Source organism: Danio aesculapii, chromosome 16 (genome assembly GCF_903798145.1).
Source record: "Danio aesculapii chromosome 16, fDanAes4.1, whole genome shotgun sequence".
In the NCBI taxonomy this organism is placed as follows: Eukaryota; Metazoa; Chordata; class Actinopteri; order Cypriniformes; family Danionidae; genus Danio; species Danio aesculapii.
Genome location: NC_079450.1, coordinates 234,779 through 247,316, shown reverse-complemented (window position 1 = coordinate 247,316; position 12,538 = coordinate 234,779). Strand labels below are relative to the sequence as shown.

The window sequence follows — 12,538 nt, the reverse complement described above, 5'->3', positions numbered from 1 at the left end:
AATGGACAGACGGCTGCTTCTCACTCAGGGCTGCTGTTTATGCTAATGAGATGGAGAGATGGACACTAGTGGGCGGGGCTTTCCCCCTCTGATGACACGTAAAAGGGGGAGTGTCAATCAAAGTGTTTCATTCATCAAGTCTGATTATAATAAACACAATTAACTCATGTTGATCATTAGAGGCTGCTGGAGATATTTACACACTGCTGACACACACACACACACACACACACACACACACACACACACACACACACACACACACACACACACACACACACACACACACACACACGCGCACACACACACACACAACTGGGTTTAAACCCCTTTTAAAATTTACTCACATAAAGGGGAGGGGTTAGTGATAAAAGGGAGGAGCTACTGACTAATGGGAGGGGCTTCTGATGAAGGGGAGGAGCTACAGGACACTGATGTTAGATTCTTTAATTCACTTTGCATTGTGAAAGCAGAATTCCCTCATGTAAGCGATGATGGGGAACACGGCTGTACTCATGATCACAGCTGCTTCAGTGTTTGCTCATTTATTTCTCTAATCTAGTAAACAGTAAATCTTGGAAACAGTGTGAGGTTCTGTTTAGTAAATGAAGTTAGTGTTCTGCTTGGGACGACACTAAACCCTACACTGCACAGCTGAGTGTGTAAGTGCATGAGTGTGTAGTGTGTGATTTGGGACGCAACTTAACTTTATGGTTATCATGAAGGGGCCTTTAATCTGTGGTCATTCAACAGTCGCCATGGAAACACAACAACTACATATACACAAATGACCCAATACTCTACAGCTATAGGGTATATTATACTACAATAGAGTGCAGTTTACTGTAGTAAAACTAAAGTACACTGCAGCTGTTTATCAGCTCACTCTGCTGTGTGCTGGAGCACTCACTGACTGCTGAGAGCTGTAGATCCTGTAATATACACAGTACAACACACCTGACTATAGTGTGGGTCAGAAACAGCATGCTTGTGATGTGGGAGGCTGGATTCTACAGGAGGAACTGGAGTAAATCAGGGTGTTTTACAGTAATATGTGTGTAATGTTGTTTCCTCTGCTCTGAGGATATGAGGAGACGGGATCAGCCCTGTATCTGCAGGAGGATCTGAGCGTGACTCTGCATAACCCCGATCAGATAAGCGTCCGGAGCGAGTGTGTGTGTGTGTGTTCTCTCCTCCAGCTCTGGATGTGTGAAGATGTCTCTCCTCTGCCTGCAGGATTTATGGCTGATGTTAGATAAGATACGCAGTGCCAGCTGCTGAAGACCTTTGCTCGTAATAAAGCTGGCAGAAGATTCCCAGCAGGGAGAGGCCGAGCTCCGCTTGCAGATCATGCTGGAGCGAGAGCTACTGCACACACATCGGAAACACATGAAACACATACACACACACACACACACTGCTGAGGACGCTCCTGAGGAAATCATGCATGTGTAGAACAGTCGGCTGCTTGCTCTGACAGCTACAGGGGGCTTGACTGCTTTATTAACCCCTGCTCCCCCTTGTAGGACGTCAAAACAAGACGTGTTTGCTCTGTAAATACTGGACATACAGCTGATCTGTATCTTAAATAACAATATTAGATACAGATACAATAATATTAGAGCCTATACTGGCTCACACACACAGCAGGATCATGACAATATGAGTTCAGCAGATCGGGCCCGCTGTGCAGTGTTCAGACGACACTTCCCTTAAAGTAAAAAGGGGATGCAGTACGCTTATTTCACGCGGCCGCCATTTTAAAGAACCAAAGTGAGGCTGCGGTGGGAAGAAGCCCGGAAGTATAGGACCAGCACTGTAAACATTGCAGAAACATGCTGTGGACTACACACCTCCAGCTATTGCAGAGATTACAAAGTGCAGATATGGTGTAAACATCACTTTAATATCATTCAGTTCAGTTTAATCTAAACTATTAAAAGCTTATTAGGCATCAAACAACATCACGATCTCTGTAAGAGTAATATGCTCAAGTGTCCTATAGGCTTCAGCTCATAGCACTAGGTAAACACTGTGGGGACGCTTCCCTGCTTCAGCCTATGTAACCCGGTGAGTGATAACACTGCAGTCCTCTGTAGCACACCCTTGTGTTGTCTGTAATAGTGTTGTCCCGATACTGAAGGTTTAAAAACGTCTATTTCCCGCTAACATTTAAACACCGCTAAGCGCGCTCATAAACAGCGCTGATTAGCCACAGTGTTCACCAGTGCTCAACAGAAATGACTGTGATTGGCTGTGGAGGTCATCAGTTCACCGCACTTCACCAAGTGCAAACACAGATACACCAGCCTGATCTCATGAGGAAACGCAAGTATTTTACGTCTTGTCAGTTTTGTGGCTAATTCGTACAAATTCATATGAGTTTAGTCGAAAATGAACAACTTTTAAAAAGGAGGCGTGGCACCTAACCCCACCCCTAACCATCATTGGGTGATGAGCAAATCGTACTAAATTGTATAAATTAGATTGTATGAATTCATATGAATTAGCCACTAAATCAAACAGTTACGAATTGTGTTGGATTCACAGACATTGGAGCGATTAAATCTGTGAAGATCAGTCGATTCATCAGCAGACACGGCCGATCACAGTCATTTCTGTTGAGCACGTGAACACAATGGCGGATCAGCGCTGTTTAAGAACGCCATCAACAGTGCCTTCACTGTTAACAGGGAATGGAGGTGTTTATTTCAGTGCTGAAATTCAGCATGGTGACCAGTCTAATATAGTGAAAGAATCCGTTCATTAACTTCAGTTTGATGAATGGCATCAAAAATGTGTGTTTGGGAAAGAAAACGTTAGCTAACTAGTGCCATTTCCCTTAACTTAGCTGAAAATGAGCTCTGATATCCCCTTTTATTTCCATTATTCATTCAGAACGGACCTTTGAGTGACTCGGAAGGTGGTGAAAGTATAAATTTGTGTGGCTTTCTCTTCACTGATAAGACATACAGCCATGTACACAGCATTCCTGTGCGACTCAGGCGATACTTCCGGGTTTCTTCCCACCGCAGCCTCGATTTCACCGTTTAAAATGGCGGACGCCTGAAATCAGTCCATTGGCTCGTTTCCACTGAGTGATGTGGTGTGGTGCATTACAGGTCGGTATGGGTCACCTTTATCAGGCTTGTGTCTCCACTGCCAAAAGGGCAGCAGTGGTGTCACTGTCATTCTCTCTGGAGGACATGTCTACAGTAAAGCTGTACGGGTCGCTCACATATCATATGAGCAGCTCTTCTCACAGCACAGATGCTTTACACACATCAATACTGTATAAAAGCTCTTCAACAATCACATGTACACTATTATCATCAGCTCAAGTTTGCTTTTTTCAGATATAGACGCGCACAAGCGCAAGCAAGACACCAAAACCACTCGCGCTTAAGACGGCCTTGTAAAAAACTACAGGACACAGGGCAGATTCTGCTCTTCTGCTTGGCTTTGTGGCTGTTCATCGACGACAAGGTCGGTTTAAGCAGATTATTATATGTATATATTATTATGCTGTAATGTCTCGGCTGTGTGTTTAATAATGGAGCTTCCTTTGTTTTCATTCTCCTGCTCGTGTACGAGCGAGGGACGCATCTCTGTACACCAATAGCATTCAGATGCGCGTCTCCATCTGCCTTCTGGTACCCTTTCGTAGTGCTAGGTTCCCCTCTAAAAGGGTCCCCAAACAGTAGTACAGTACGGGTCACTTTTTGGTAACTTTTGACAGTGGAAACGGCCATAAAAGCGTAGCAAACCGTAGCACTCAGTGGAAATAGGCCATATGTACATACAGAGCATGACCATTCATGATCATGACTACATGTCAATATTCACCAATATTCACTATTTTATATGTGTATATAATAAAAGTCATCTTTGAGAATCATGTCTACTGAAATAACCGGTCAGAATCAGGTCAAAATCAGCTCAATACGCTGAATAGTGAATACAAAATCAAGTTTTTTAGATCCAAAATCAAACTAAAAATGCTGGGGGTCGCTTCAATAATGTGTCGCTTCTCTTTAGTTCAGGAAGTCATCAGAATAAACAGTGAAAGTCAGTCCAGGGCAACAGTATTGAGAAGCCTCCTATTGAAGCAATAGCCATTGTCAATAAAGGCTTTCTAATATTTTCACATCCACATTTTAAAGTGTTTTAGATGTCAGTCCTCAGGTCTATAATCTAATCTGCTCCAAAACAGTGACAGAATCTGCCCTCAGGAGATGTGAAGACGTGAAGATGGAAAGTTTGCAGTTTGTCTCTTCACCATAAATGAATCGATGGTTTTTGCCGTCTCCTCATACTTCAGTATCAATCTAGGACCAATCAAACGCTCTCTAGTACCTCACATGCCCCGCCCTCTTCATTACACTCTATTCACTTGAGCTCAACCACTCTCACTGGCAGAGCTGTGAGAAACACAACATACTATTGGCTGATTTTAAAGGGGGAGGGGCTACACTATGCCCCGCCCTTTCTTCATGCTTCAGTTAAAGAAACAGATCAAGCTAAACTGCACATTACAAACACTTGACCAGACCTTCAGCGAGATGCCATCAACTTACATATATCGATCATGAATTCAGTTCACTGAAGCACTGTAGGGCGCTGTGTTGCCAGACGTACGATAATTATCGTATTTGTATGATCATTTTGACCTCTGTATGATGTGTGATCAATAATGAGAAAAAGCCTATAAAGTACGATCATTTCAGAACTGTAAGGCATTTAAAAGTCTTCGGGCTTCTTTACGTATTGATCTAGCTGCATCATCTTTTCTGTACTGTCTGTGAGGAGAAGGTGGAGTTGTCTATCTCATCTTATGTTACCTTTTCTCAGCCAATCAACGTGGAGAATGGCTCATGAGTTATCGGTCCTGTTGCGTGAGCCCGTGGTTAGGTCAGTAGATTTAGGTCAGTAGTTTGATGTCAGTCTTTTAACCAGTAATGTTAAAACAATTAATGCTGTAAAAGAAGATGAGGAGGACAGGGGAGTTTTCCCTTGACGTTCTTGTTTCCTCGTCAGGTGAGCCTGTTTTTTTCCAAAGGTAATCTCATCAAAATAAAGCACGCACACCTCAGAGTGTGTCAAAATTCAGGAGGGTGCACTGCTTTCAAGACAACCAGCACTGTTTTGCAGTTCATGACGGCATCCAAATTGTACAGCAAAATGAATCAACATCTGGCAACGTGCAACATTCGATAACAGCAACTCCGAGGTGGAGTTTGAACCTTCCTACTAAGGTATGGCCTAGTTTTTTAAATATATTGTGGTAATTTGCACGTTGTGTCAAAACGCTGTGTGTCTAGATAATGGCTGTACACTCTCTGTTTGACTCGTGTACGATCATTTTCCTCCAAATACGATAGTTTTGAGGTTCTGGTACGATACTTTGACATTTCCAATCTGGCAACGCTGGTAGGGTGACACGGTGGCTCAGTGGGTAGCACAATCGCCACACAGCAAGAAGGTTGCTGATTTGAGTCCCGGCTGGGTCAGTGTGTGTTTCTGTGTGGAGTTTGCATGTTCTCCCCGTGTTGGTGTGGGTTTCCTCCGGGTGCTCCGGTTTCCCCCACAGTCCAAACACATGTGCTGTAGGGGAACTGATCAACTAAACTGGCCGTAGTGTATGAGTGTGTGTGTGTATGGGTGTTTCTCAGTACTGGGTTGCAGCTGGAAGGGCATGCACTTGTGTAAAACATATGCTGGAATAGTTGGTGGTTCATTCCCCTGTGGCGACCCCTGATTAATAAAGGGACTAAGCCGAAAAGAAAACGAATGAATGAAGTACTGTTTGCTTCACACACACACACACGCACACACACACACACACACACACACACACACACACACTGGAGAAAGAGCTGACTCCTATAGTGGATGTGTAATTCAGCAGCAGCTTCAGTCCACAGGACCCCAGCAGACAGGAGTGGACTGATGCTGGAGTCGATGGTCAGCAGATCAGTATCTGTCCTGCGGTTAATCTGCTTCTGCTGTTTGGCGCCCTCTACGCTCCTCCGTCAGCCCAAACGCTCCTGCATCTGCACTGATCAGCTCGTTCTCCAGGAGGATACGGCTGGTCTTATCGTCAGCGTGTCGATTCAGATAAGATAACAGCAGGTATCGCGGCTCCATCGCGCTCGCACCCGCGGCTCCACTGGCGTCACAATGGCGGACCGGGGACTCAAATGAGCCGTACGGGCCCGCGTGTGGACGCTCCGCCTGTGTGTGTGTCTGTGTGTCTGTCTGTGTGTGTGTCGTAAAGAGACAGAAGGCCGATGTCATTAGCACACACACACACACGCATGTTGCTATAGGAGTCTGGAGAATGAGCTCCGAGTGTGTTTTAAAGGCATTACCAGTGCTAATGTCTCTAATGAGGAGCGCTATCATGTCACCTGGACTGTGTGTGTGTGTGTGTGTGTGTGTGTGTGTGTGTGTTTAGGACAAAGGCTGCTTTGGTAAAAGGTTGCACTATAAAGGCATTAGGTGTGTGTGTTCTCAGGGTCAGAGAGACAGACGCCGCTTCACGAACCGTTGATTATCTGAGCTGATAGCAGACGGACGCAGCTCAAAGGTGGAAGAACTCTCACGAACACACACACACACACACACACACACACACACACACACATCCCATCAGCACATTCCCACAATGCAGTGGGAGACGGTGAAGACACACTTCCTCTCAGACGCCTTCAGCGTGTCGTTCAGACAGATCCAGAGTTTGGAGTCTGAAACTGGCTCCAGAGATGATGATGAGGTGTGTTGATGTAGACCAATCCTCTGCAGGAGAACAGCTCTCTTCACTCTGTAAGCTCAGCTGTAGTGCTATAATACTGCAGTCCTGGATTATATTCATGTAGATATGTGGAGAGAGACAGATTCTACACTATAGCTGCCTCTACAACTGTAATGAGACCCTGATCTCAGTCTGCAGGGTTTCATGTGTCTGTTGTCCAGGAGTTCCAGCTCTCCTCATCAGTGTGTTCAGCTCATCTGTGTTTCTCCAGCTCTTCTACAGTGTAGAGTGTGTCACAGCAGCTGAACACTGAAGTTCTAGTGAAGTGAAGCGGTGTCAGTCCAGTGTTCTGAGTTCAGTTCAGTTCAGTGTGGGTTAATCTTCACTGCTGAAAGTCCAAACACTGAAGAGCAAATCCATCATGCGCAGAAACACAAGACCCAAACCAACCAAGCCAGTGGAGAGAGTGGAGGAACAAACTTCACCAATTGACCAAAGTGAAGGAGAGAAACCTGGAGAGAAACCAGGCTCAGTTGGGCACCACCATTTCTCCTCTGGCCAAACTACCAGTGCAGAGCTGCAGAACGTCTAGAGCGCTGGACGCCCATCGTGGAGAACTGCAGGTGGGAGAGGTCACCGGCTGGTGTTCAGGATCAATGCGGAGACTCGTCGGTCACTGGGGTCTCGTCTGCTTATGGAGATTTCGGACTATTCCCCTAAAGGTCATTAGTGTGGTCCGGCACTGATGCTGGAGGAGTTCTAGATCTCAGTCTCTGCTCATTCTCCCAGAGGTGTTCAGTGAGGTTGAGGTCAGGACTCTGTGCAGGCCACTTCAGCTCCTCTACATTAAACCCCTTGTATAGAGCTGCTCTTGAACTGTTGTCTAAATGTCTTGGCTTGCTGAAGAGTTAAAACAGTTCTTCTAGTCTGGCTGTTCATCATGAAAATGCAGCATCAGCTTTCTGAAAACTCAGAGCAGGGAGGAGATTTCCAGAAACTCCTGGTGCAGTGTGGTCATGTGGACACTTGCAGTGGAGGTTTGGCCTCATGACGCCAGCTTGCATGCCGTTTTCCTCTTTCTGATTAGCTAACACGACTTTATTCGAAGAATTCACACATGCTGCTGGAGGAGACGTTCTGGCTCTGCCTCCATCATTCCCCAGAGGAGTTCAGTGAGTTGAGGTCAGGACTCTGTGCAGGCCACTCTAGCTCCTCCACATTGAGCTCCTCATCATGTCTTCAGCTGCTCCATGCACTGTTAGACAGGAACCTCCATCCTTTCCTGCTGCACCCATCACCTGTCAATCTCCCATTCTGAAGATCTGATTGGCCCACACAGCTTTATTCGAAGTTTTGTATGCCCTTGATAGTGCACCACAGTGTGTTTGTGTGTTCATGTGGACAGAGACGCGTGACCGGTCACTCCAGATGGAGAAGCGTGATTGATCTGTTAAGCTCATCCACAACATAACATCACTGCAGGAATGGTGTATCGCAGAACTCCCACAGCCCTGCACTGCAGTCTGTGAGCTGCTGAGAGTGTGTGTGTGTGTGTGTGTGTGTGTGTGTGTGTGTGTAGCGTCTGCAGGAGAGCTGGAGCTTACACACCTGTGCCCATGCCGACTCCACACCTGGATTGAGGGATTTGGAAGACCTTCAGCAATGTAGAATCATATTTGTACATTAGTGAACGTTTCTGTCACGTCAGTTCCTGTCCTCTGTCTTTGGTTTAACCTCCGGCGATGTGTGTAAAGATGTGATGTCCTCCTTCATGGCTGTGTGTGTGACAGACAGAATCAGTGTTGTTCTGATCGGCCAGTTAATGAGCAGTAATGAGGTAAAGCCCTCGGTGTCTGCAGCGCTATTTCAGGCCCTCCGAGAGAATGTGTGGAGCAGAGGGGATTCAGACGTCTGAGAGTCCCAGACACACACACACACACACACATACCTACATACACACATTTTCTCTTTCATACACACACACACTAGGGTGTCATGACGCTGTAAAGATAAGTGATATCGTTGAGTATTTCGATAATGCTGTGTCTTATCATATAACATTCCCCCTCGAAAATTCTGTTTCATTCATTCATCTTCCTTCAGCTGAGTCCCTTTATTCATCAGGGGTCGCCACAGTGGAATGAACCACCAACTATTCCAGCATGTGTTTTACACAGCGGATGCCCTTCCAGCTGAAACCCAGTACTGGGAAACACCCTAATGCCATCAAGAAATTACAACAACCCACACACACTCATTCACACACACACACACACACATACGCGTTTTTGTGAAAAACTGGTACATATGAAAAATACATCACAAATGGGGACATGCCTTTCTGAAGCTGCTAGAGCAAAGCTAAAAACAGGTTTAGGTTGCCAATGGCCTTGTTATGACAGTCATCTGTTAAGATTTGCATTTCAAGCTCATTTTGCACAACCTGATTTTTTACCTACATATGAGGACAAACATTAATTTCATCACTTTTCAGGACAAATAAACACAAATAAACTGATGTCTAAATAATACCTACATATTGGGACCATGGTAAAAAGTGAGACCTGAACTACACTGACATACAGTGATGTCCAAATCATACCTAGATAATGTATTGGCCACATACTGTAGTGAAGGGCGAGTTAAGATAAACATACCGATTAAAAAAATGTTTTGCTGTGAAGTATAACTGGAGACCAACTGAAATAAATCAACTACTAATGCTGCTCCAGAAAATAACTAAAATTGGATAATTATGACAGAAGCAAAGAGCAACCCATTATATAAAATATAGATTCAATACTGAATTCACAAGAACGATTTTATTGCTGTAGCAACACTGATTACAAAACAGCATCCTATCTGCAGTAACAAAAAAATGTGCAAACATTTAGTGTTTATATGCAGCTGAATACATGGGGACCAAAACAGATTGGTGTCCTGGAACTAATGCCCAAACAAAATTCTGATAAGATCAAAAAACACATATAAACTCAAACATAAAACAGCTAGTGTTGTCACGGTACTAAAATTTTAAAAACGTTCATTTCCTGCGAACATTTTGAGCGCGTTCTTAAAAACCGCTGATTTGCCGTTGTGTTCACATGCTCAACAGAAATGACTGTGATTGGCCGTGAAAGTCATCAGTTTACTGAAATCAAGGCTGTTGACTGAGTGTAACCACAGATACAGGGACACTGGAGCCTTTTAAAACCACGAAGATCAGTCGATTCATCATCGGATCGCTCGTATGTCAGCTCAGACAGACCAGCCGATCTTCACAGCTTTACAACGCTCCAGTGTCCCTGTATCTGTGGTTACACTTAGTAAACAGCGGTGAGTTCGATGAACTGATGACCTTCACGGCCAATCACAGTCATTTCTGTTGAGCATGGAAATGGACGTTTTTAAAATTTCAGTACCAATTGGTATCAAACTCCAGTATCGTGACAACACTAAAAACAGCATATATGTGTAAAGAAAAATCTCTCCTACCGACTCTGTTGTCTTTTCAAAGCAGCAATTCTGTTATTTACATAAAACTTAACAGCAGACCAATCTCTGTTTCTTAGTGCATGAGGTTCGGCCAACAGACACGAGACACAGTCTGCTTTCCCAGGAACTCTACAGCTGTGTATGAAATGCAGCATATGTTTTTCAACTGCATTGACCTCCTCTTCTGACCACTTCCTTTTCACAATGACTTTTGGACCTAAAAAAATTAAAATACAAAGCAAATCAATCAAAGCCAGTAAATGTCATTACTTACTACTGCTATACAATCCATACATATTATTCAATATATAAGTCCTGAACTACACACACACACACACACACTGATGTCAAAATCACACCTACATATTGGGACCATGGTGAATAATAGGCCTGAACTACACACACACACTGATGTCTAAATCACACCTACATATTGGGACCATAGTGAATAATAGGTCTGAACTACACACACACACACACACACACACACACTGATGTCTAAATCACACCTACATATTGGGACCATGGTGAATAATAGGCCTGAACTACACACACACACTGATGTCTAAATCACACCTACATATTGGGACCATGGTGAATTATAAGTCCTGAACTACACACACACTGATGTCTAGATCACACCTACATATTGGGACCATGGTGAATTATAAGTCCTGAACTACACACACACACACTGATGTCTAAATCACACCTACATATTGGAACCATGGTGAATTATAAGTCCTGAACTACACACACACACTGATGTCTAAATCACACCTACATATTGGGACCATGGTGAATTATAAGTCCTGAACTACACACACACACTGATGTATAAATCACACCTACATATTGGGACCATGGTGAATAATAAGTCCTGAACTACACACACACACACACACACTGATGTCTAAATCACACCTACATATTGGGACCATGGTGAATAATAAGTCCTGAACTACACACACATACACACTGATGTCTAGATCACACCTACATATTGGGACCATAGTGAATAATAGGCCTGAACTACACACACACACACTGATGTCTTAATCCCACCTACATATTGGGACTATGGTAAAGATTAAGTCTAATCTCATAATCTCAAACAGTTACCTGGTTTGAGATGGGCAACATCCAAGTCTACAATGGAGGGGGATTTAGGTCTACCCACATGTGCTTTCTGGGAGCCTATGATGAAGCATTTCAATAATAAATGATTAAAGAATTTATTAATATTGTACTTTAGTATCTTTACAATAAACATGTTATTCTTCTGACTTGACAAGTGATATGTTTTCTCATACCCATTTTTGCCTTTTTCTTTGAAGACACCTCGAGTCCCTCATCTTGAGGTCCCTCGTCTTGCAGGTTGCCTGCTGATAGTAGAGCATGCAAGCAACAATCTGAAGTATAGTAAACTGACTTATGTACATGACGAAATGTACAGTTCTAGCTAGTGTAATTATCCAGAGTAAGCGAGTAAAGGCAGAGCTGGAGGAAGAAAAATGTAGAAGTAGAATATACCATATACCATTCATATGATCCTCATTCTCTTGACTTCTGCAACTTGAAGTTTGCAGTTCTGCCTCATCACTGGAACTGTTGCTGGAGACATCCATTTCATCTGTTTAATACAAAAACACATGAATTGCATCTGATTAAGACAAATCAGCTGCCTATGTTTGAAATTTTAGGAAATACTGACAATAATCCTAATATTTCACAGAATATACACCATTGTGAAATAAAATTGATCATGGATTACAGATTGTGTTAAAATACATATTACACAGTTATATTTACCTTGAGGATCTATTGTTATGCCATCTAATCCTTTGCCCTGGAGTTCGGGCAGTCTCCCTTTTTCCATAGCAATTAAGACCTTGCTAATCTTTGCAAGCTGTAAAGTGCTTTCAGGGAGGCGGTAGAACTCCCGATGAACTCTAATATCATGGCCAAGGAAGTTGGCTAATTGATCCATCTCATTGTCTTTAAGGTTTAATACTGTGGACAACGTGGCAACTTGCTTACGTAGCTTTGTTGAGCAAAGGGCTTCTGGATGCTTTGCTCCACTTTCTTTGGCATACAGGCGAATGCAGTCTGCACCCCGATAGTGAGACAGAGCACCTGGACGAGCAAATAAATGCTTGTTTTCAACAGCAACTTGACACCTTTCTCTCATTCTTATAAGGAAATCCACAGCCACAACCATATCAGGGGTCAGCAACACTGGTACTTTTCTCCCTCTCTTACCACGTATTTCCACTCTTTGAAAATAAC

General features: G+C 43.8%; 1 protein-coding gene across 1 annotated transcript; it reads right to left on the bottom strand.

The window, feature by feature from the left end:
- Nucleotides 1-9,941: 9,941 nt before the first annotated feature.
- Nucleotides 9,942-12,405, bottom strand: LOC130243570 (uncharacterized). Its single transcript, XM_056475788.1, has 5 exons — nucleotides 12,062-12,405; nucleotides 11,790-11,882; nucleotides 11,563-11,634; nucleotides 11,372-11,446; nucleotides 9,942-10,466 (listed from the first exon to the last, which is right to left on the bottom strand). The coding sequence occupies exons 1-5, from the start codon at nucleotides 12,237-12,239 to the stop codon at nucleotides 10,246-10,248; spliced, it is 639 nt and encodes a 212-aa protein (XP_056331763.1). The 5' UTR covers nucleotides 12,240-12,405; the 3' UTR covers nucleotides 9,942-10,245.
- Nucleotides 12,406-12,538: the final 133 nt, after the last annotated feature.

Excerpts from the sequence above, each read along its gene's own strand:
- LOC130243570 (XM_056475788.1), bottom strand. The coding sequence starts at position 12,239 with ATGGATCAATTAGCCAACTTCCTTGGCCATGATATTAGAGTTCATCGG. Across the intron at positions 11,883-12,061 it reads CATAACAATAGATCCTCAAG|ATGAAATGGATGTCTCCAGC; the intron begins GTAAATATAACT and ends TGTATTAAACAG. Across the intron at positions 11,447-11,562 it reads AAAGAAAAAGGCAAAAATGG|GCTCCCAGAAAGCACATGTG; the intron begins GTATGAGAAAAC and ends GCTTCATCATAG.